The following is a 25,598-nucleotide window of genomic DNA, read 5'->3' on the forward strand; positions in this document are numbered from 1 at the left end:
CTGCCTGCCTCTCTGCCTACTTGTAGTCTCTGTCAAATAAATAAATAAAAATTAAAAAAAAAATAAAAATAAAAACAAAATGAAAAAATGAAAAAAAGAAAAAGTCTCCGCACACACTCACCTACACAGTCTCTTACTCCGTAGCCTCCCCCCGGGGGTCTGGTACCAGAGGGTCTGCTGCACAGCGGGGCCTGGGGAGGGGGACGTGTCCGCCACCCGTGACACCGTCTCGTACTTACTACGCGACACACACCGCGGAGCCCCCCCGCGGGCAGCGCGTCACTTCCCCGCACGGCCCGTGAGGTCGGCCCGGACGCGGCGCTTGTGAACGAGCCCGCGGAGGCTCGGGAGCCCCCGGACCCGCGCTGGCGAACGGCAGGGCAGGATCCGGACTTCCCAGCCCAACCGCACGGCCTGTCTGCGGGGCAGTCGCAGGCGGGCTCGGGCGCCGCAGCACCGCGCGGGGTGAGACCCACGGCCCCGCCGCGCCGGTCCCATTCCGGCTGTGCTCTCGTCCCACAGACTCCCTGAGGGGAGGACTGAGCTAGGCCCTTCATTTCGGTCTTTCTTAAAATAAATAAACAAACTAGGGTCTAGCGATGGAGAGGAATGGACGGATGTGATTCAAGGAAGAATGGATGAGAATGACTTCCAGTCCGGGTGGGGCTTGAAGGGAGGCGCCGAGCTAGAGCAGTTCAAGGCTCCCCACCTGCGCCGGCACAAAGTGAGCGCCGACTCCGCTGGGGGTTTAGGAGGAACAGCCGGTTAGGTCAAGGGCAGGGGCCTGGGGGAGGAAGTGTGTTACACAGGAGGCGTGGGAAGTCACACAGCCCATCCGAAGAGAGCTAGTCGATAGAAACACACACTTCAGGGGCCCTGCGTGGCTCAGTCGGTTGAGCGTGTGACTCTTGGTTTTGGCTCAGGCCCTGATCTCAGGGTGGTGAGATCGAGCCCGGTGTCAGGTTCTGTGGTCAGAGCAGAGTCTGCCTGCACATTCTCTCACGTCTCCCTCTGCCCTTCCTGCTCGTGCTCATGCTCGCTCTCCTCTCTCTCAAGTAAAGAAATCTTTAAAAAAAGAAGAAATACACGCTTCAAATTCAGGGGACAGGTCAGGCTTGGAGACACGCATGAGGGAGAGAATGGGTCTATGCGAGACCCATTCACCAACAGAACAAGAAGGGCAGACTCTGGACCCGGAAGAGGCCAGGGCAGCCAGAATTACAGGCATCATGGTGAGGAGCAGCGAGCAGGGAGCCCCCCGGCGAGTAACCCCACACACATCCCAGAAGACAGTCCTGCCTCTCGCCCTGCCCGTGCCTGCTAAGCCCTCGGCTCCAAGCCAGGTCTCAAGGCCTCCGAGGTCCTCACCTTACTATCGAAGAGTGACAATGGCTTCACGGTCTTCAGAGAAAACCTCATGATGGCGTAGAGCACGGAGCAGAGGACAGAGTGGTGCTCCACCAGCGGGTAGTGGACGTGCTTCTGCTCCAGCGCCAGCTCCACGATGGAGATCGGTCCCTCGACCATGAGCCACGCGTCTTCCGTGTCCAGGACAGGCACCTGCATCTCGTCCCGGCTCACGTCGGCCTGCACGTTTGGAGAAGAGAGAACCGCAGGCAGAATCGGAGAAATAAGAGCTTGCAAATAAATATCTTAATGTGCTTACAAGGGGGAAAGTGCAAACCCCTTTTCTCCCCAGACCCCGAAATTACAACAAAAAATCAAATCTAATTCTTTGTAAGAAACCATGATTTGGGTGACTTATGTCAAAACTTAGAAATGGAGAAAGGAATAAAAACTCTTTCTAGAGTCTTTTTAAAAAATTTTTTTTAATTTTTAAAATTTTTAAATTTTTATTAACATATAATGTATTATTTGCCCCAGGACTACAGGTCTGTGAATCGTCAGGCTTACACATTTCACAGCATCTAGAGTCCTTTTTTAAGTTCAGCGATTTTATTTTATTTTTATTTATTTTTTATTTTTTTTATTTATTTTTTAAAGATTTTATTTATTTATCCGACAGAGAGAGGGATCACAAGTAGGCAGAGAGGCAGGCAGAGAGAGAGAGGAGGAAGCAGGCTCCCTGCTGAGCAGAGAGCCCGATGCGGGACTCGATCCCAGGACCCTGAGATCATGACCTGAGCCGAAGGCAGCGGCTTAACCCACTGAGCCACCCAGGCGCCCCAAGTTTAGCGATTTTAAAACCATTTGCTATCTCAGAGAGAGTTCAGAAGGAAAATGCACCTCTTTTACCTCCATTAAAGTCTGAAGAAGATCCAAGCAGGAGCCAAGAAAGGAGGTCACTGCTGTGTCACTCATCCCCACATCCTGGCGGTAAAAAGGAACACAATTAGCACCTGCAGCAGAACTGCCACAGATCCCACCAGAAAAATCACAAACACAGCGCAGCACACCTACGCAGAGGACTCTCAACGCTGGACATACAGGCACCAATTTGAAAGTCAAGGCATTGGCACATTTTAATTTCTTTCTTGAGATTCACTATATTTTAAAATCAGGCTTTCCGAAAGACAGTACCCCCACAGACTTTCCACAAGCCGGTGTTCCCCGTGTGCTGTGAAGACGCGGCGCCATCGGTTGCCACAAGTCATGGCACCGCTGCCCGCGGACCAGCTCGCTACGGCGCCGGACAGCCATGCGGTCAGGGGTCGGGGTACTTGCTGAGATGCCACATGGCAGCCAAGCTGAGGAGAAGTCCTCAGAAAACAGCCTGCTCTGGCTGCAGAGCGTCCTTCAGGGACGGAACTGAACCTTCTGAACAAAGACGGCATCCCCAAGCCCAGGAACTAAATACCACACTCGGGCTGTGGGCGACAGGTCGCTCCCGTTGGCCCTGCATTCACCAGCTTTTTGAAACCAACAACCAATAAATCCCTCACATCCTAAGTAATTCACCCTTGCATCATTCACTGTCTGTGTGTGTGTGTGGGTGTGTGTGTATAACACACATAACAGTCCCAACCACTCTGAGGAGCACAGCAGAACTCTGCCCGGTGGGGATGTCAGGACTATGGGCCTAGCACGGCTGGATTCACGTGTCCCGGGATTGCCCAAGGAGTCTGCAGTAAGAGTATTTCGAAGTTCTGAGCAGAAGTTAGCACTCCTCCTCACCGGCCTCAAACAGGGGAAAGGCACACGGGGAACACCGGCTTGTGGAAAGTCTGTGGGGTGGGCTTCCGTGGGCTGGAATCGTACTGAAGACCGTTTGTGCGATGGTTATTACAGAAAGTAGCTAAAATTCCCTCATGAATCTGCTGGGACACTGGGTGTTGCCGTTAATAAGTTTCTAGTTGGAAGGTATCTGACAACCTGGAGAGGTAAATTAAAAGTGGCCACAATTCATGGCCAGTTTCCTTAATATTGTATTATCTTCCCACGTTTCTCATCCCGAGAGGCCATCAGAATGGGAAAAGACCAAGTCCGGCCCTACGGTGCCGCCTAGGCGCAGGACGGACAGCTTGGCCATCTAGTGAACAGAGAGTCACTCACCCTTCGACATAGCCTGTCCTTTGGTGATTTGCCAACCTAAGAACGGGACACAAAATACTATATTCATTTAACAATTTAAATAAAAAGGCATTACTATGGTACTATAGGAAGGAGAAAGTACGATAATTTTAAAAACTCAGCTATAAATAAATGTTGGTTCTACTCATTTGTAACAGAGTGCAGTTAACTTTGTGGTGGAACTTAAAAATGTTTTATGAAAAATAAATCTCTGGGCTCACAAATAATCCTTTTCAAAAATAAACATTTTTCAATTATTATCATCATCTTAAACCTGTATTATTTTAGTTTTATTCAGATACTTGGATTAATAATGAAATAACCACCACAGTGTGAATATTTTTATGAATAAAGATTTTGAGAAAAACAGAACAAAAATAAATAAATAAATAAATAAATAAATAAATAAATAAATATTTTTGAATTAAATTAAAAAAAAAAAACAACCCTCTAAAAAAAACCCAGATTTTTATTAAGGCAAATGACTGTTGCCTTAAAACCCAGAACCAAACTCAAGGTTATGAATAAAGAGCAGCTTGTTGATAAAGATACATAATCATTTTAAATGGTCAAAAAGAAGGAAAAACAATGCAGTGCAGACAGAAGTTCTAGTCCTAGCTCAGAAAACTGGTTGATTTTCTCAATTCAATAAGTACTTGATGAACTCCACTGCACACTTAGCCTAAAGAGTCGGGAACATGACTTGACAAGAATTCCGAGGAGGCAGCACACAGATCAGGGCAGACCGCGCCGGCCCTCAAACCACCACGCTCGGCCTCTCCCAAACCCACACGTTTCACCGTTGCCAGAATCATCTTTTAAAACACAAATCTGAACATATCATTGCTCTGCTTAAAACTTCCCCAGCATCTTCAAGATAAAGTAACAGCTACCACCTTCTGAGCCTTCCCCCTAGGGGCCAGACCCTATGCTAGGCAGTTTACACAGAGGGTTAGAAAATCCCAAACCCACAGCCCTCGAGGGAAAGACTTCATGCCTGGTTCCCACTCCTTCCCCCCACAGTGCATGCTTCCAGCGCCTGAAACTCCTCCTAGCTCTGAGCCAAACACGGATTCTGCAGGAACCCGTTTCTGTCTCCCCCTGCTCCCTGCTCCCTGCTCACTCCCCCTCCCCAACTCAGCCCAGAAGCCCTCCCTTGGCCTGGTTCTTTCCTTCCTCTTCTCAGTCCCCAAAGCACCCTGTGCACCTCTGAGACGGGGAGTCCCTGGAGGGCGGGGGCTGGGACTCTGAAATCTGTAAGCACAGCACCTAGCACAGCCCTTGGCACATAAGAGATACTTGTAGTAAATATTTCTCGAATGAGTCATCAAAACTCTCCACCTCCTAGTTCAGGACTGTTTAAATTCAAGTCCAAGTTGTGAGAGTCCCATGTGGCCGTCGATGTGCGAACACAACAAAACCCCACAGTGACAGACACGGGAAAGGCTTTGCGCTACTGCTCTCCCAGAAGGCAGCAGCCAGAGGTGGAGGGGAACAGAGCAGTACCAGAAAGGCCAAAAGAAACAAGCTGGAAAACAAACATTAAAGTGGGCCAGGAAGGTGAGCACGCGGGGAACATCAGGTTGAACTAGAAAACTGTTACCAGGAACAGTCAAGAAAGCATCTGTAATGGAGCTGTGGCCCCAAGTGGGTCTGAATATCATGCTCGCGGCTGAATGTCTGTCCGTGTACATCTGCAAGAACGTGCTGTGCTGTCCTTATGTGCTTTCCCTCTCCTGACATCCACTCGCCTGATGCCAGGCGAAGCTACACTCTTGCCAGGCCTGGGGACACACTGCTCAGGGCCCCGCGTGCCCAGCTGGGGGGCAGCGGCTAGTCTCCGCCCGCTGAGTCCTGTCCCCTGAGCACTGTTTGTTCCTAAAGCTACTTTGGCTGGTTGTAATAGGTAATCATGTATTTCTGTCACTTAATTAAGTAACTGATAAAATATGAGTGAGAAAAAAGGGGGTGGATATACGAATACCAGGTTGAGTGCTTTAAATAGCTGTGCAGAGCAGCCGACTCCGAGCTCTACTGGGAAAGATGCAGAGGAAGCGACTACAAGGAAGAGGGTATACATTTTAAAACCTGAATATTTTGCACACAAACTGCATCACCACTTTATAAAGAAAAGGGATTTAGAAGTCACACGCAAGGCAACAGGGGTGAATTTTCTGTAGGAAAACCAAAGCAGGGTGGCAGTCGACCCCAAAGAAAATACCTTGTCCTACATCCAAAGAGTGATGAGTTAACTATACATTGGTACATTTTAATTTAAAACAAGGTACAAATCTTTTCCTCAGTCAAGCACAAGTCTCACTCTCTTTGGTTAAGAGGCTTTTAAAGGAAAGTACTCTCGAGGATCCGGGAGGTTCTTTCCCAGGTGCTCAAAATGCCAGTACTGGGCGTTACAGTGAACGGAGCATTAGTAAAATGTAACCTCAAATAAAAAATAGTCTAACAAGGCCCACTGTAAATAAACTTTCTAATATCAATCCATTAAAGAAAGAAACAAGTATATGAAATTTAAAATTACCTTACCTTATCCATCAAGTACGTAGCAGCAGAAAACCTTTTCACCAAGAATGTATTCCACATCATGAGAGCAATGCCTGGAGAGCGAGTAAAGCAGTAAGTAGAAGGTTTATCTGTTTTTTCTTTTATCATGCTTAACAAATTACTGTCTTCCTTAAGCTTATAAAGCTATATGGACTATTTATTTAGATATCGTTTCTGACATCTCACATTGCAATATTTGTAAAATTAAGAAAAACCTTTATCCTCAATGATAATCAGAACTGAGCCGTGTAAGAGGGTATCCAAATGGCCACTAAACGTAAGAAAAGATCCATATCTTTAGTTATGAAATACACATTAAAATCACAGATATCAACCAACCAACACAAGGGCTAATTTTTTTATTTTTTATTTTTATTTTTTAATGACCGAACCAAGTGTTGGGGAAGATAAGGAAACCACTGGAATGCTCATAGATTGCTGGGGGCGCATCAGAAAGTGGCAAAACCGCTTGGAAAACTGGCCATTTCTGCTAAAGCTGTGTGTCCACCCTACGACCCAGCAATGCCACCGCATAAAGGAACACAAAGATGTGTATCAGAGTGTCGAGAATAGCTTTATTCAAAACAGCCAAGCAAGAGAAACAGCTCAATGTCCAAAAGTCATTTTTTTTTCCATATGTAACCACCAAATAAAGTGACATATGAGGAAGTATTAAAAAACAAAACACAAAAGCAACCACACAAGAAATCTGGGCTATATACTTCCACATTCATTAAACCATGGCATCAAAATTTCTGCAACTATTGTCAATTAGGCTCAGCGTGCCGTCTCCCCTGCGGTCATTATCCGCGGGCGGCCGCTTCCGTAACTGGGGCTGAGGGCCTCGGGGGCTGTGGAGAAGCCAGGAGACCCACTGGACAAACAGCTAAGTTCTTAAATACAAGCCTGAAGTTAGCAGTGACTTAATTTTATCAATTAAGGGTAGAATTATCTAGAAACCCTATTTTCCAAATGAGTCACTTTCCATCTTCTTTTTCCTCCCAGGAAGAAGGTAAGATGTAAGAGATGAAAAAAATTTTCATGTTCCTTCACAGAAAATGAGACATTTTAGAATTTCTCCAATTGGGGGCGCCTGGGTGGCTCAGTGGGTTAAGCTGCTGCCTTCCGCTCAGGTCATGATCTCAGGGTCCTGGGATTGAGACTTGCATCGGGCTCTCTGCTCAGCAGGGAGCCTGCTTCCCCCTCTCTCTCTCTGCCTGCCTCTCTGCCTACTTGTGATCTCTCTCTCTCTGTCAAATAAATTAATAAATAAAATCTTTAAAAAAAAAGAATATTTAGAATTTCTCCAACTGGATGTCATACCACCTGTGAGGAGGTGGTACGTGAGAAATAAGGAGTTTCCCTAAAATCCTAAAATCACACGGACACTAAGTTGATGCCTCCCTCTTACGTGGCTCAACACCTAGTTTCCCCGCTTAGTAAAACAACTAGCCTCGTGCCGAGCCCTCCGTTACCTCTTTCAGGGAAACCCACTTATGTAGTGGAACCAGCAGCCTGTTTACAATTTTTCCACCACAATTTGTGACATTTTGTCAAGGAGACATCGGCAGTCTCCATGTTACAGCAGCCCATGGAGAACAGTCACATTTATTAAAAGCAGTACGGCAGTGGGGGCTGCCTGGGTGGCTCAGGTGGTTAAGCGTCTGGTTTGGGTCATGATCCCAGGGTCTGGGGACCGAGCCCTGCATCGGGCTCCCTGCTCAGCGGGAAGCCTACTTCTCCCTCTCCTACTCCCCCTGTTTATATTCCCTCCCTCGCTATCTCTCTGTCAAATAAATAAATAACATCACCAAACAAAACAAAACAAAACACAAGGCAATTTGTACCATCTGATAGCCTTAGGCGCTTGGCTACCTTTTTCATGAACTTTAGCCCTTTCTGAGATGCCCCTCCCTCTTTCCTTATCTACCTGTGATCTAAAAAGAAAATCCGTGTTTTATGTCTAATATTCTCCTTACTTCTCCCCCGTTATCCCCTCCCAAACAGCATTTTCCTAAGCAGTTCAAAGACCAGGGCTTCGCCCATCATGATACACAAACACATACACAGTCACGTGTTAGGAGGCAGAGCCATCAAATAAAAAATGAACAGAATGTGAACTTAAAGATCCCTGCCTCTTTTGAATCCACCAGTTACGTTTTTAATGCTTATTTACTTACCATTTTGAACATGCGCATTAAGAATGTGCTTCAAGTGTTCTATTGACCTAACAAAAAAACGTGCTTCCTTACATACAGGGAGGAGAAAAGAGAGAGAGAAAAAAAGAGAGGTATCATTTAACAGATGTTTCAAACACAAATGATAACTTCTTAAATTTCTACATAAAGCTACCCAAGAATGTGGTGATAAGAATACAGATGTATTAGGTAAAAGAAATTTTTTCATAGGACAGTGTCAATGGTCTCTCTTAAATTCACGTTACCTACATGATGATTGATACCAGGTCATATATGCTGACATCTGGAATCAATATTCACTATGGCCTGGACAGGACAGCAGTATTTTCTCTAACAAATACTTGAATTTCACACAGAGGTGGGTTTACTTCTTTGCAAATATCATTCATTATTCAACAATTATTTATTGAGGCACTATTATAAACCAGGCTGTCTGAGGTGCCAGAGACACTGTAATGAACAAAGAGACCCAAATCCTCGCCCTCATTGAGGTTACATTCTAGTAAGCAAGCTAAATATGGTAAATTATACATTTGGTTAGTGAAAATTGCCAACAAGGAAAACTAAAGCAGTGAAGGGAAACATGTCTGAAATTCAACTCCTTCTAATCGAGGTCTGACATATTAACACTCATATGCAGCATGTAGAACTGATGACATTACCCAGATCTTTGCTAAATAATATTATAGCTACAAACACTAAACTCATCACCTTTGATAACACATACTAGTGTTAGTGATTTCCCACAAACAATTTCAATTGTTTTGATCCTGATGAAGCTCGTGTATAAAATGGTGGAACTGGGGTAAGAGGAAAGGGGAATTATTTAATAAGAAAAAAACAAACAAACATGAAAAATGGTCACTTATTTGAAATGTAAACAATTTAAATAGACCATGGTAGCACTAGTAAGAGGTCAGGCACTACGCATGCATTTTCTCTAGAAATTGCAACACCCCTTCAAGATAGCTACAGTCCTCATTTACTTTCAGTAGAAAAATCAAGAACAAAGGGCTGAGAAATGTTCCCAGAGATCATACAGCTGGTGAGTAGGGGCAATGGGACTCGACCTCAGCTGTGTCCCAAGCCACCTTCAGTTTATAATGGATGATGTAAAACAGAATTTTCTCCCTATGTATTACTGTTAGAGCTGAATCTAGAATTAATCTATTCAGATTTGACAAACTATTATTTCCTCATTATAGTTCTAACATTCCTTTTTCCTGTAGGAAAAATCTTCCATTGAAGGAGAGAGCCCAAACACAATGGCCACTCAGACCACAGAGCAGGCCACTGGAGAGGGTGACTTAGGGACCATCAAGAGGGTCCCCTGTGCTAAAATCTCTTTTTGGTCAAGATTTAATTGATCAAGGGCCATTCCTTTGTTTAAAGCACTTTTTAAAAAAATCTTTTAATACGTGATTATATATTAAAGACAACATTTTGGGGGGAGGAAGAGTATCATTAATTAATGCATTAGTGTACATTAGCTCATCAGTGAGATTTTTTTCTTCAAAAGTGCAACCTGACATAAGGACCATAAAGTATTGGAGAGAGACAATTTACCAGGGCACTGACTAGAGAGATCTGAGGAAAGGACTTATTGGCAAAGGGCAATGCCCATCCTATGTTTTCACATCTTACTTAATCCAGGCATCAATCCTGAAGGACTGGCGCCTTCATTAAAAAAAAGGTAGAGGGAGAAACAAGCAGGTTCAGAGATCCGGTGACTGACCCCAACCCAGACCCTTGTCAGAAATTCAGCTGGGACCCAAGTCCAGGCCCTCAGCTCAGGGCCCATCCTGCTTCCCGACTATGGTTGTTCTGCGAGAGAAAGTGGCAGAAAACGATGCCCCAGCAGAGAGCTAAAAGGGCCATTAGGCTAACCCTGGACTAGGGTCAGCCTTGTACATAGCGTGGCTTTCTCGGTGTTTCGGAGACGAACATAAGAGAGGTGACGGACAAACGCAAGAGGATCTAAACAGGTCAGCATCCGGATCTTCACCCCGGCTTTATCGGATGACTACGATATTACAGAGTTTCTACTAAGTTTGTGCTGTCTCATGCAGGAATTCAAAAGGAAATAAAGAATATACGTATCACAACCTAACTAGGATGGCACTTCTCTGGGCCTGGTTTCTTCTCAGAGGGGGGTAATGACAATGTCCACATGTCACAGGTTCTCTGGGAGGACTGAGAGATAATGCATGAAAAAGACCTAGCACAGCTCCTAGTACAGCGGCATCCCAGGCGGGGAAAGTCCAGTACGTCACTGAACTAAACAGTCCCACATATGTACAGCATGAGCACGACGACAGAATTAACAGGAAAGAAGTGGCGAGAACCTTACCTCCGGGTCTTTATTCCACTGAACGACGTACTCCCAACAGCAGTGGGCGTGCAGCACGTCCAGCTCAAGGCTGCATGGAAACTGCTTATAGGCTAAATGCAGCAAGTCTGAAAGCCACAAGAGAGTGACAGGTTATTCTTTCCTTAACAAAGACTCAGCCACCTCCACTCTGGGCCGCATATTTCTCCGTATTTATGGACTACCTGGTATGGCTCCTAGGGTCATCTCCACCTCTGCCGCTTCAAGTAAACCTCTGTTAATGCCTTCTTTGGGTTCATCTGGGTTTTCGGCATCTCTTTCCTTACTAGCCAGTTTTAGCACTTCAGGGCTGAAGTCCTGTTTAAATATCCACTTGGCTACACTGTCTGCAATGCCACCTACAGTGCGAAGAAAATGAAAATTCACAGTGTTCAGCAAAGACGGCAAGGGCAAATGCATTATCTGCTGTCTAAGGGCATCTCTATGCTCTAATATATATATTATACATAGAATTATATAATAATCTAATACGTATATACTCTTATATTAGATAAATATAAATGCATACACTCGTCTGTACACCATGTAGCTTCTATGTCCACAAATTCAAAATATCATACTTCGCCAGACACAGAGGAAGAGATGAATACATCTTCAAAACATTATCTTTTTTTTTTTTTTTAAAAGGTTTTATTGAGAGAGAGAGAGAGAGAGATGGAGAGAGAGCACAGCAGGGGGAAGGGCAGAGGGAGAAGCAAGTGCCCCACTGAGCAGGGAACCCAACAAGTGGCTTGATCCCAAGAACCCTGGGATCATGACCTGAGCCGAAGGCAGATACTTAACTGACTGAGCCCCCCAGGTGCCCTTAAAGCACTTTCATTTACATATAAGTGAAACAGACTGATTAGCATGATACCTGTTTAGGCAACATATTACTTTTAATAGCCAAATAACTTGCCTGCATGGAATATTTATAGGCAAAGTTTAGTCACCTCTAAGAAATATGATGCTTTCCCATGTTTCAGTCACTGACATAGGCCAAAAATGTAGACATGGAAACTGAAAAACACTCAAGTCCTGTTTTTACCTAAAACAAATGATACATTGTTCTCTAATTACCAAAACCTCTTCTTCCTATTTTGATCAAATATAAACCTTTCCACGCAAAGAAAGAATGCTTCACAGTAAAATCACACTTATCAGTGATAACAAATGACAGCAGTGTGCTGGGTATTCCAATTTCTTATGTTTGACTTCCGGATCATTTGGTAATTTCCATTCCAGAATCAAGCCCTTGCTCACACTGCTCAGGTTAATATCACAATGATGGTCCTACCCTATCAGCAGGTGGCAGCATGGAGGGTAGAGTTTACAACTTACAATTTTTCACAACCCTTTTTAAAAAAAAACAAAAACAAAAAAAAACAAATTAATTAAACTTAAAAAAAAAAATTCCATTTGCATGGAGTATCTTTTCTCATCCCTTCACTTTCAACATCTGTATGTCCACTTATCTAAAGTGAGTCTCGAGGTGGCATATATATGGGTCTTGTTTTTTGTTTTTGTTTTTGTTTAATTTTATTTATTTATTTGACAGAGAGAGAGAGATCAAGATCACAAGTAGGCAGAGAGGCAGGCAGAGAGAGATGGGGAAGCAGGCTCCCCGCTGAGCAAGGAGCCCGATGTGGGGCTCGATCCCAGGGCTCGGAGATCATGACCTGAGCCGAAAGCAGAGGCTTAACCCACTGAGCCACCCAGGTGCCCTATGGGTCTTGTTTTTTTTCACCCATTCGGCCACCTTCCGTCTTTTGATTGGAGAATTTAGCACATTTATAATTAAAGTAATTCCTGGGTTGCTTGTTGCCAAGTTGTTCTCTGGCTGCTTTAATAGTTCTCTGTTCCTTTATTCTTTTTTTTTTTTTTTTTTTAAAGATTTTATTTATTTATTTGACAGACAGAGATCACAAGCAGGCAGAGAGGCAGGCAGAGAGAGAGGGAAGGGGGGAAGCAGGCTCTCGCGGGGCTCGATCTTAGGACCCTGGGATCATGACCTGAGCTGAAGGCAGAGGCTTTAAGCCACTGAGCCACCCAGGTGTCCCCCTTTATTCTTTTCTTGCTCCCTTCCTCCGTGGTTTGATAACTTTCTTTAGTGGTTTGCTTATAGCCCTTTCTCTATCTTTTGTGTATTTATGAACAGGCTTTTGCATTGTGATTACCACATGCTTAGAAATAACAACTTCTCTATTGTTACAATGTCTGTAATCATCTGATTGGGTGAATTCTACTGCCCTGTCTTTGGGTTCACTTGTCCTTTCTTCTGCTTCACCTAGTCTGTGGCTGAAACCCTCTAGCATGTAGTGAGTTCGGTTATTGTATTCTTCAGCTCTGTGATGTCTATTTATTTTCCATCTCGAAGTTATCACTGGGTTCATGCATCCTTCTCCTCAGTTTGGTTAGCATTTTTATGACTATAACTTTGGACTTTTTATCAGGTAAATGACTTCTCTCATTTGATTAAGTTTTTTTTCCCCCTGAAGTTTTATCTTGTTCTTGCACTTGGAACATATTTCTCTATTTCTTCCTTTTGCATGAGTCTTCATGTTGCTTTCTACACAGTAGATGGAACGACCTCTTCCAGTCTTGAAGGAATGGCCTTGCTCAATCGTGCCTCAGTTCTTGATTGTCTCTCAAACCTCTGTGCTTAGCCAAGCAATCTAGTAGATATTTAACAGCTCACAGTAGCTGAGGATGTGCCAAGACCAGCCAGTGCCCCAGAAGAGAGGATCTTCACACCTACATTCACACCTTGAACCTCAAGCATCAAATTTTTTTTTTTAACTTATTTATTTAAGAGAGAGTGAGAGAAAGCACATGTGCACAAGTGAGAAGGGCAGGGGGAGAGGGAGACAGAATCTCAAGCAGACTCTACACTGAGCATAGAGCCCAAAGTGGGGCTCAATCTCATGACCCTGAGATCACAACCTGAGCCGAAACCAAAGTTTGGATGCTGAACCAACTACACTGCCAGGTACCCTGTCAGGCATCAGCTTTTAAAAGTAAGCAAATATATACAGTTCCGTTGGACCAGAAGCATAAACTCCAGTGGCCACCAGAGTCAGGCGATCTGGAGGGGTCCCCCTGGGTGGCAGTCACAAACTAGAGCTCCAAACAAGTGTATAAGCTCCTTCTAGGTTATGCTGGCAAACCGGGACAAGGCAGAAGACAAGTGTCAGGATGTCATCCATAGTCTATGTTCCTTGAGAACAACTGTGGAGGCCACTAATTGTGTGCCACACCTAAGACCTTGCCTCTCAGGCTGAAGCTTACAAACTTATAAAGGATAAGAAGACAGGTTAACTAAATCAAAATCTATAAATACATGGGTATTTATAAATCCAGGAATACAGACATTCCAGTATCAAATGCCTGACAGAGCTGCTGGTAAAAAGAAAGTACACCAAGACAACTAAAAATTTACAATATTTCTGGTCCTGCAGGATATAAGCACAAGAACCCAATGGCTCTAGAAGAGTAGAAAATGATAAATCACAAAGAGGCATAAGGTCCTGTGGAAATCAGGAGGGAGAAGAGAAAACTGGTAGCTAGTGGATCATGAGCAGTTAGGAGTAAGCATTTGAGCGGGGCCTTGGAAGAGGAGTAAGTACAATTTAGAATCCAGAATGGGACAGGTCAGGGAGGGAAGGGGACAGGCTCAGACCCAGAGCTGGGGAATCACACAGATGCTTCATATGAGCCACAATCAAGCAACAAGCAAGAAATGGAAAAACGGGTTAGATTCAAACCAGGGGTTCTTAGAGAACCAGTTTCTATTTGTTCCAAAAGTTCTCGAATTTCTTAAGTCTCAGAATCTCCTTAAACTCTTAAAAATTACTGACAATCCCAAAGAACTTTAGCTTATGGGTTATATTGATTCAAATTCCTGGTCTTAGAAATTAAAATTGAGAAAATTCTAAAATGCTTTTATTAATTCATTTTTAAATATTAAGTAATAAACCTATTACATATTAATAACATTTTATGAAAATATAGTTCCCAAAGCAAGAAAAGACATTTTGGGAGAGGAGCAACACTACAACCTTTGCAAAGCCTCTTCCACTATCTAGCTTACATCTGGATTCTCCGATCAGCTTCTGCATGCCATCTGTTAGGATCTGTTGCTCTGGCTGAAGTACAGGAGGAAAAGCCAGCCTCGCAGAGACATGAAGTTGGAAAAGGGTGGGCTCTCGAGGTCCTCTGAGCACTCTTTGAGAACCATGACTAATTCTCTAAGGCAGGGGAAGGAGTGGGGATTCCTGAGCAGGGAACTGACCGAATCAGACTTTGAGGAGATTAACTGAGAAGAAATACATGGTGGGTTATTTTTAATTTTTTAAATCTAAATGTGTTTCCCTTTCCCTATCCTTGCAATCATTTCTACAAAAGCCCTAGAAAGGTCCACAGCACGAACACACAGATCTGCAGGTGCAATGCTTCCATCGACCCCAGCTTACCCTTTCCTCCTTCCAGTAACTTTCTGACAGACAGCCTCGGGAGTGGCTCAGCCTGCAGCGATGACACTTTGGAGGCTGGCGTGTTTGCTTTGCTGTGAAGCAGAGTCTGAAGGATGAGGCAGTCTTCCAGCTGTTTCAGCAGGAGCTTCCAGTATTCCATGTCAAGAGAAAGGGCCTCCCAGGAATCGGTGAGGGCCTCAGAATCAGCACCCGACACTGTTTGGGAAAACTAACAAAAAATGCCCTGGTGATACTCTGGCAAAGACTCTGGATCAGCACGCACTTGAATGAGCTCTGAACCCGAAAGCTGATGGACAGTGAGGCTACGTCCCGAAGCAACAGGCAGATGCTGGTTCACGAGTATTACTACTGGGCAGGATGGAACATGAGTAACAGGAGGAGACTGGAGACTCGGGGAAACAGTGACAGAGTCTGGACAGTCACAGTAAGACCCCCAGGAAGGCCCCTGATTCATGCAATGGGCACTAACGAGTTCTCAGGGCCATACCCAACAAGGGCCATGGGCTTTTCTGTTAGTACCAGGATAGTGTTCGCTCTTCAGAAGGCACTCTCCGACATACAACAGGAGTCTCAAATTCCTTCTCTCTCCATTGTCATAAGCATCTTAGGCCAGTAATATTAAATTTAGCATATGATACTGAGACTGACAATGTTAAGTGAATCTCTACAGGCCTATTTAACTGACTCATCCAACTAAATCAACATTCCCCAGAAAAAATTTGATCTACCATGAGATACAAGAGATGTTTGTTTTTTTTTTTAAAAAATAAACCCGAGTCTTTAAAAAGACGAGGAAAAAACCACAAAGCAAAAGGTCAATAGGAAACTTTTATTCAAGTCATTCAACACCCCAGGTCAAAACAACTTCTGTTTATAAAAAGGGGGAGGGTGATAAATACAATTGTAGAGCTCCAGAGCTATAACAAACCTCAGATATAATGCAGTCTAACCCTGACCTCCTTTAGATGAAGAACCTGAAGCAGGAGACTCATGTTTAAGGGACTCACCACACATCACCAGCTGCTGGCCGAGAGCCAGACCTCTGCCCTCTGATTGCCATACTTTTCCCCGCAAGATGAAAGTACGAGGTGACAGCAAAATTCAGTATGCATGTCATCTGAACAAACAAGTTAAGGGCAGCACCCCTCCCTCCCAGAAAGACAAATGAGAATCTGCTGGACACACATTTCAAACTCTAGATGTTCCTAACATCAAAGACACTGTAGCCCAGACAGGGACAAGCAGCCCCTAAGGAGACTGGAGGGGCAGAGATCCAACCTTTCTAAGACCAGGTACACCCCCCCCCACCCGCCGACTTACTTTTTTCTCAGTCATACTGTTCGAGATCTGTGCAGCAATGGAATGGCCAACGTGTGCAGACAATAGAGCAGCTCCGTTGTTCTCAGACTGAATACAAGCCGTGCGCATCTGTTGCCACCACGGGGACACAGACTGGGAATCCCAGGTCTCATCGATGGCCACTATGGGCAAAAAGAGAAAAGTTAAGAAAGAAAGCCTGAGCTTATTGATTCTTTCTGTTCGATCTTTAACACTAAACATAGAGTTGAAATTGAATTCCCCTGTGATAGACTGGTACTCTTCTGAATTAGAAATTAAATCCATGGGGCCCCTGGGTGGCTCAGTGAGTTAAGCATCTGCTTTCAGCTCAGGTCATTCCCAAGAGCAGCGTCTACACCTCAAGGCCCATGCACCTGCAGCAGCCCCCAGCCTTTTACCTTTCATCTTGCTCAGAAGGGACAGCATCGTGTGGAGACAGCACACAGACTGCGGCTTATCCAAAATATCTTTTTCCTTAGAAAGCCACACACTCAGGAGCAGAGACTGAAATCAAATTTAAATAATTTTCAGTAATAAAAAAAATAAAATGTGGCACTTTTCAAGAGAGCACAGACGTGTACATGAGCGATTCAGTCCTGCAGGCTGAGAAACGAGGGGCTGCTCACTACATCGCCTCTCATGAGAGACTCAACAAGGTACCCTGTCCACTGGAGAGATTCTTTGTATCGGTCAGATATGTAACTTCCACCGTTTCCGTCTCTACTTTGGGTTAATTAAGCTCTGCTTTCCAGGCTGAGCCTTGATTAGGGAGCAAAGTACCAGAAAGGTTACTACTACTGAGTTAGCACAGATCGCTGTAGACTGGCAAGAAGGCACCCAGCTGGCCACAAGGTACTGTGAACGCGGCAGTGCTGAACGGGTAAATACAGCTATCGGATTCTAGTTTTTAAATCACTAATAAGTCAAGAGAGACAGATTTTATAAGCAAAAACATTTAAGTCAATATAAGTGACTTTTAAGAATGCCTATGAACCAGCCTATCTACTTAGAATTGAAATATGTTAAGATGTACAAAATTTGCACACGGATAATTCTGGGATAATGAGAAGTTCAGTGGCATGGCACCGCACTTGTCAGTACTGGTGTTTGTGCAAGGCCTGGGTTACCTTTAACTCTGCAGGAACCTTCATGTTAAAAACAAAAACAAACGCTTGAAAATAAAAAGTTGACCACCCGTTTAAATATAGTAGTATAAATACTTTTCAAAAGCGAAAGAGAGTAGGAAGTTGAAGTCGTGTGTGAAGGAAAACTGGGAGAACCCCCAAAGGGCCAGGAGACAGAAGTACTTGCCGGGCATCACCCTGTCCAATTACGACAATCCCATGGCAGGGACGGTCTCCCAGATTTTATAAACGATGAAGAGAAGTAACTTACCCAGCACCATAGAGCTAGTGAATCAGGAATGAAGTCTGAACCAAGATCTGCCTGATCCTAATATGCATGTTTTTTTTCTCTTTAAAAAATTGTACATGTGGGTAGACTGTACATATAATTTGTACAAACAATATACACACATCAAAAAGGAGTTTATTTCTCCCTTTTCTGTTTAACCCTCTTACCTCTCTCCCTATGTCAGCCTCCTTTCTACCTCATTCTATCCAGAAACCTATTTTTTTTTTTTTACAACCACGTATGTGCTTTCATATTTGCCTGCACATTCCTAAGAGAATGCCGACGCTAGCAACAACAAAGGCTGGTGGCTACCGAGAGCAGACTAGGTTCCAAGCCCCTGGCAGCTTCCTAAGTGCAGCTATACAGAGAGCATTACGGAGCAACATGGGGCTTTTATAAAACTGGGCTCATGTTATACCATGTGCTTTCCACCTGCCACACAAACACCCTGTGTAGTCCCCCAAGTTTTGACTGACTTTATCCACTTATCAAGGCTATTCCCTCTACCTCACACAGCACAGCTACTCACAGGCAGGCTACAAAAATGAGTTGCCTGTATAGGCAACTAAGACACTCCAGAATCAACTGGAAATTACTCTCAGTGTTTTGGGCACATATGTGCTACGAAAGCAAGCCAAAAGGAAATGAGGGGGAGCAGGAGGACTTATCTTTTGGGCTCACTCTGATTAATTTTAGGCAAAAAATATATGCCCAGGGGTATTTTACAAGCATTCCAGGTTTCTAAACACACTTACGGGTTTAGTGTCTTTCTTTCTTTTTTTTTTTAATCCTATTCTTTTTTTTTTTTTTTTAAGACTTTATTTATTTGACAGACAGAGATCACAAATAGAGAAGCAGGCAGAGAGAGGAGGAAGCAGGCTCCCCACTGAGCAGAGAGGCCAATGCGGGACTTGATCCCAGGACCCTGAGACAATGACCTGAGTGAAGGCAGAGGCTTTAACCCACTGAGCCACCTAGGCGCCCCAGGTTTAGTATCTTTCAAAGCTTGATTCATCTTTTCAGCAGCTACAAAGTTTCAAAACGCTCAAAAAGATGGACAACCCAAAGGGTTAGACGAATTGAATGCCATGGCCTGAATTCGCGGTCATCCTATAAACTCTTATTTTTCTCTCCAACTAACCATCCCCCCCATCACCACCCTTATTTAGCAAATTCTAAAACAAAAAACCCTGTTCTGTTTAACTTTCATTCTATCTCTCTCTAGGTCAGCCCTGTTCTAACTCTCATGCAGCAAGGTAATCTTTGCTTATAACCCAGTGGGTGTTCCTCTTGTTTTTTATTAACTTTAAAAATCCAATCAGTTATGCTTTAAAAAGCATGTAAAAAGTCAGAATGCAATACAGGCTGCCATGGGAACTATAAGAACAAGATGACATAATTTTAGAATCACTTATAAGCAATAGATTTTTTTAATTTTTAGGAAAAATTAAGGTAAAAGGAGAAAAATAAAGAGGAGAATATAGAGCTAAGATACCACATATACGCATAGACACACATAACAAAGAAAAGTATACTGAAGGTAACAATCTCTACAACTAGTAAATACAAAATATCCTTTCAATACATCACAGCAAAGAATGTCACATATTATTTATAATGTGGATATTCATATTATAAATGTAAACTATATTGTTTCAAATATAAATGTCACATACTGACATATTACCAGATGGTATCTGAGTATTAGATTTTTAATAAGAGAAACCTTGAGAGGAAAGTTGGTTAATTCCTCTTTTCTAAGTCGAGCGGTATCCAAGACTTGGTAAAAACCTGTACCTAAAAATGAAAGAGAAAAATCCCATGGGTTCTGGGTAGAAGCTTCTAATGCCTAATGAACTTTACTTTTTGCTAAGTATCCTCCTCCTGTAATATTAACATCCCAGATGTTTTAATCCTTCCCTCAGCAGAAATGCTGGCAGATAGAACGTGAAGAAGCCATCTGTTAGCCCTGTCCTTACTTAAAAGAAACTTACTTTATCAGTTTTTTGAATGAGCCTTATTTTCTAGTCTTTCCTAAAAATTAGGTCTGTTTTAGTATACAGAATTAAAACTTGATAAAATTCTAGTGAGAGTAATTACAGTTTTAAACATTAAATTATAGTTTTAAACATTTAAACATCTAAAAAACTATCAGGCTGTTGTCGTGAATTACACTAATATAGTAAAATACTGATTAAATCAAGTGTAAGTTTTATAGAAAAATCGGTAGGCATTGTACACTAGAAGTATTTCCAAATTTAACAATACACACAACCTAAAAAAAAAAAAGACACAAACACACAAAACCTAAATTATAAGTAGCAAATTTCTTTACAAACATAATTTCAATAAAATTACCATATAAAATAGTTCAGAAAAAAAGAGTTAGCATTTCAAATGCCTTTATAACACTAATAATTCATTTTATATATTTTGTTGAAAGACCTAACACCTTTTCTCCATGACTTTTATATGCCTGACTCCTAAAAGTCTATCACTCTTTTAATGTAATAAAATAGACATTTATTCTTTTTTAAAAAAAACTGTAAGTTAATAACTTAGAAAAATGTCACTGGTTAGTATTTTGGCCCTGGCACTAACTGCTTCGGGAATGAGCAGGCTGTAAGCAAGACGCACACTTACTACACAGGTACACGAAACCCCTGCACTTGATCTTCCTAAGGCCAGGCGGCATATTCACAGGCTGAATGTGTTAGCTATTTCCTCTGATCAATGTGACCACAATGACCAAGCAGGCTTTTTTACAAGCCAGTCTTATTGTACATTCAATTTCTTACTTTAATTCTTGAGCTTTGTTTTTTGGGGTTTTTTGAAGAAGTTTTCCCTTCCCTTCCCATTCGTAACTATTAATTACATGCTTTCAGTGAAAATGCCTATTTCTCTATACTCGATGGTAGGATTTTAAAAATTTACACGACTGCTTGAAAGCATTCAGCTATTGAAAGAATACTTTAACCTAACTATAAAATACTCATCTGAGGAAAGCAAAGAAAAAGCGACCAATCATTTGGAATAAGTGAAATACAGTCTCTCAGAGTTAGATGATTTTTAAAAAGAACTTAAAATTACAACCTATTTTATAAGTTCTATAGCACAATAATAAATATACTTACAGACCACGGCTTTATGGATTTAAGATAGATTTTCTAGAGAGCACTTTATTACATTACAATATATACATATATACAATAAAGTTCATTAATTTCAGTTTGGGTGGCCAACACCATAAACCTAGTAAAGCACATCTTCATCCCCCAAAGTTCCCTTGTGCTTCCTGTGCGCAATCCCCAATGCCCACCTTCATCCTCTAGCAAACACCCCTCTTCTCTGTCACTCTATTTCATATAATTAAAATCATACAGTAGGCAGTCTTGTTTCTGGATCTTTTCACTTAGTATAATGCTTTTGAGATTCATTTCTTTATTTCACAGTTGTACTGTGTATCTCTTCTTAACTGTTTTCCCCACTATATGGACGTACCATAACTTACCACTTATCTGTTGGTGGATATCGGGTTGTTTGCCCTTTGGACTATTCTGAATAAAGATGCTGCTAACATTTTATTTCAAATCGTTATGAACATATGTTTTCATTCCTCTTAGATTAATACCTAGGAGTGAGACTGCTGGATTTTATGGTAAATCGCTGTTCAACAGTATAAGAAACTTCTGGACAGTTTTCCAAAGCTGTTGTATTTGTTGGCATTTCCTTAGCCACGCTGAGAGTTCTGATTATTCCAAATCTTCATCAACACTTGGTGCCATCAGTCATCTTCGTTTTGGTCATCCTCTTGAGAAAGAGACGCCTGTGGTTTTATCTGGCATTTCCCCAACAGTAAAAGATGTGACCACTTTTCATGTGAGCATTTGCCACGGGTAAGTATATTTTTTGGTGACGTGACAGTTCAGATCTTTCACTTTCCTTATTGTATTCTTTGTTATCTTATTGAGTCCTATGAATTCTTTCTTAATGTGGATTCAATTCATTTATCAAATATAAGTTTTAAAAGGGAGGTTTGCCTTTTAGTTTAACAGTTCTAAAACACAGAAGTTCTGAATTTTGATAACGTGCAATTGATCAATATGTTTTTTGTTTGCACTTTCTGTGCCCTACAAAATCTTTGCCCGAACCAAGCTTTCTCCTTGTTTTCTTCTGTAAGTTCTGTAGTCTTATGTCTTATATTTATTTTCCATTTTGAGTTAATCTTTATATATGGCTTGAGGTAAGATCTGAGGTTCATTTTTTCCCAATGTTTCTTGAACTCCGGATTTAATGCAGACATTTGATACTGATTAAACACAATTTAAAAATAAGAAGTATTCTGTACTCAACTTATTTAAGCATCTCAAATTTGGATAATAAATACTTAGCTGCTCTCTTTTTAAATTTTTACTTTAAAATAGTTATAGATTCACTAGGGGATAAAGAAATGCACAACAAAGTCCCATGCACCCTTCCCCCTAATGGTGGCATCTTACAAAATATCATAACCAAGAAGTTAACATTGGCAAAATCCAAAGCTTATTCAAATTTCACCAATAATGCATACACCCATAGATAGGTGTGTACATGCAATTCTATCAAATGTATAGCTTTTCAAAAACATCACCATTTGATGTTTTCAAAAACATCACCAGACTTGGTGATGTATAGTCTCTTGCTATACACCAGCAAGAGACTGCTCTGTGCGGCCCTTTCTCAGCCACACGCATCCCTCCCCGTACTCATCCCTAACCCCTCGCCAACACTAACCTCTTCTCTATCTCTGTAACGGTGCTATTTCATCACCGTTATACAAAAATGGAATCAGGCAAGCACATATCTTTCCAAGGTGGGCATATTTCCACTCAGCGTATTTTCCTTGCGGTTCATTCAAGTTATTATGTGAATCAATCGTTGAATCTTATTGTAGAGGAAAAGGTAAGGACGTACGTGGTAAAGAACCACCGGTTCGTTTAACCATTCATCTACCGAACCACATTTGTGTAGTTTGCAGTTTGGGGCTATTACGAATAAAGCCACTTATGAACATCCACGTACAACCAACCTATGCATACCTTTAACTGCCTTACTTCCTGACATACACACTGCAAAGTTACAGAGAATGGAATCTGTTTTTAAAGGATGTAAATGTTCAGTTAAAACCATACATGAACACAGTCAACAAGCTCCTAAAGGAGATTGCCCAGATCCTGGCCAAAGTGTCAGATGTTAGTGAGGATGTGGAAGAGAGTTTACGTTTGCATGTGAGGGGTTAAAGAGGAGAGAGGGGAGGAGGGCAGGGTCACCCCTCCCCACCACACCCCGCATCCTGTGCCAAAGGGCAAACATTTAGTGTTGTCGTTTTCTACTAAATGATTCTTTTCTTTTATATTTGTTATAGCACAGAGACTAAAACCTAACCTATATTCAAAGTCTGCGAATGTTCGATTATAATCCTGTACTGCTCTAAGGGAAGTTGATTTTGTTCTCTAAGATTTTTTTACTTCAAATATGATCAATTTCACTGATGACCACAATCCACTACAAATGCATGCATACCTGTCAGATTCGAAATTATTATTTTAGGCCAACCATGGAACACACCTGCTACCATTTACAGGGAATTAGAAAAATAAAATAATATAATTCAATTAAATATGGTGATTATAAATTTCTTTGATCACTGTTGAAAGGTTTTCATCTATGTTCTATGATATGCTTTGGACGATGGTTTAAAGAAAAAAAAAAAAAAAAAAAGGACTGACCCTTCTGGATGCCATGAGCAGGGAAGAGAAGAGTGCGGTAAGAAGGTGGCTTACCAACAACAGCTGAGGGCTCAGTCCGGCTGACTCCAGAGTGTGACACATGTCCTCGGTAGAGCTTTCTCCATGCAAACACTTCCAAAAAAAGAAACTGCCTAGTAAAACAAAAGCAAAATGCATTAACCAATGGCTACTTACCATTTGGACTAACATTCTTCCTGAATTGCAATCTAGATCCCCAGAGAAGCAAACCAGCACAAGAGAAAAGAAATTAAATTAACGGCTGATTTCAAGGCAGAAGGCAAATCGTTACATGTCTAACACTGTCCCTTTAGTCTATGCATTAGCCAATAAAACCTTTATGACATAGACCCTACATATCCAGAGTATCCTTTGTTCATTGAAAAATATACCTGAATTTCTTAGCTTAATTTTAAAACATACTGAACCTTTGAGATGCTATCAACTCCTGCCAGGCAGGCTCTCCTCCAGAAGAGGCAGAATTCACAGAGCAGTTCATCTTTCCACCCACCTAAAGCCACATACTCCTCTTCACTTATCTTCTTTACGTTGACCACATCTTTCTCACACTCTAAATATTCCAGGAATGTTTTCACGGGTAACACACCATCCTTATCATCAGAAAATCGGACTGTAGCAGTCCTGGTTTTTTCCTCTTTGTACTTCTCTAGTAATGCCAGGAGCTTAAGCAGTTCTTTTTCATCGAGCCTCAGTAACACAGCCAAGTCCTTAAAAAAATAGGGGGGAAAAAAAGAGTTTGGATACACCGTATCTTCCTAGGACTCCGCCACAGGAGTCAACCCCGTCGTATCTGAAGTGAAATGCAAAACTGTACACAAATGATGACTTGTTAATTAACGTGGTAGCTATAATGTACTCTGCTTAAAATCTTACCACAATTTCATGAATTTGACGTTAAGTAATTTGAACTAATCTTGAAACTATTTATTACTGAGAGTACCATTTTTATACAATTTCTTGAGAATACCCTATACTCTTTAAAATGTTTGAATTTTACTACAGCTGTTATTTAGAATCAGAAAAAAAAACCTGTAAGAGTATTAGCTGCAACTCTTGTGATTCTAAGTAAACTAAAGGCCTATTTGAAACGGAGTATGTACTGAGCAGCATAAACACAGTAAAATTAAAAAATACTGGAAACCAAGCTTCACTGTATCTACATATATAACATCTCCTCTGTGTGGCTCTCAGGGATCCAGAGATGGAAAAGTTACAGATATATCTTGCCAACCTTTCAAACTATTTTTACAGAGCTTACGTGCAAAAATCTCTCCTGATATTACTAATATTTTTCTAAATTAGGGATACACATACACACACACACACACACACATACACACACACACACACACACAGATATATATTTAAAGACCACAAATTCACCATAGCAAGCAAAACTACCCCTCCACCCCTCTACATGATAAAACTACTCTTGTTTAAGAATACAGCTTTCATTTACTTATTTAATGCTGTTTTCTACAAACAAGTAGTAAACTTGCAGAATGCCATGAACACACACCAACAGTTCAATGCTATACTGAATTTATATATGAGCTTGTATGAACTATGTTCCACAGCAACAAAAATGATTCCAGACTTGAATTTGTTTTATATGCACAAGATTAGCCATTCAGCCTAGAAATTGACTGTACCTTTTTTTTTGAATGATCTAAATAATGTCACAGCAAAATATCAATTCTTACAAAGTGTTTTAAGGTTAAAAAATAATAAAGAACAATCAGCTAACTGATATTTTAAATTCTGTAATTTTTCTTTTATCTTTTCCTATGGTACTGGGGCTATCAAGTGGAAATGAATTCCATAGGGGATTACTAATGACGCGTACTTAACTTTCTTTGGTGAGGTAGGAAAGTTTGGATCTTATGAAAAA

The 25,598-nt window shown here is 41.9% G+C and overlaps 1 protein-coding gene across 2 annotated transcripts in view; it reads right to left on the reverse strand.

The window, feature by feature from the left end:
* Positions 1-25,598, reverse strand: part of RAB3GAP2 (RAB3 GTPase activating non-catalytic protein subunit 2) — a 95,926-nt gene that overhangs the window by 6,448 nt on the left and 63,880 nt on the right. For both annotated transcript variants that reach the window (XM_059146621.1, XM_059146620.1), the window contains exons 20-31: positions 24,198-24,414; positions 23,723-23,820; positions 16,886-16,991; positions 16,470-16,630; positions 15,129-15,357; positions 10,842-11,015; positions 10,639-10,745; positions 8,271-8,337; positions 6,073-6,143; positions 3,514-3,549; positions 2,257-2,331; positions 1,369-1,587 (exon numbers count right to left, since the gene is read on the reverse strand). In XM_059146621.1, coding sequence (XP_059002604.1) covers positions 1,369-1,587; positions 2,257-2,331; positions 3,514-3,549; positions 6,073-6,143; positions 8,271-8,337; positions 10,639-10,745; positions 10,842-11,015; positions 15,129-15,357; positions 16,470-16,630; positions 16,886-16,991; positions 23,723-23,820; positions 24,198-24,414 — 1,560 coding nt within the window. The remainder of the gene's footprint in view (positions 1-1,368; positions 1,588-2,256; positions 2,332-3,513; positions 3,550-6,072; positions 6,144-8,270; positions 8,338-10,638; positions 10,746-10,841; positions 11,016-15,128; positions 15,358-16,469; positions 16,631-16,885; positions 16,992-23,722; positions 23,821-24,197; positions 24,415-25,598) is intronic.

Source organism: Mustela lutreola, chromosome 14 (assembly GCF_030435805.1).
Source record: "Mustela lutreola isolate mMusLut2 chromosome 14, mMusLut2.pri, whole genome shotgun sequence".
Lineage (NCBI taxonomy): Eukaryota > Metazoa > Chordata > Mammalia > Carnivora > Mustelidae > Mustela > Mustela lutreola.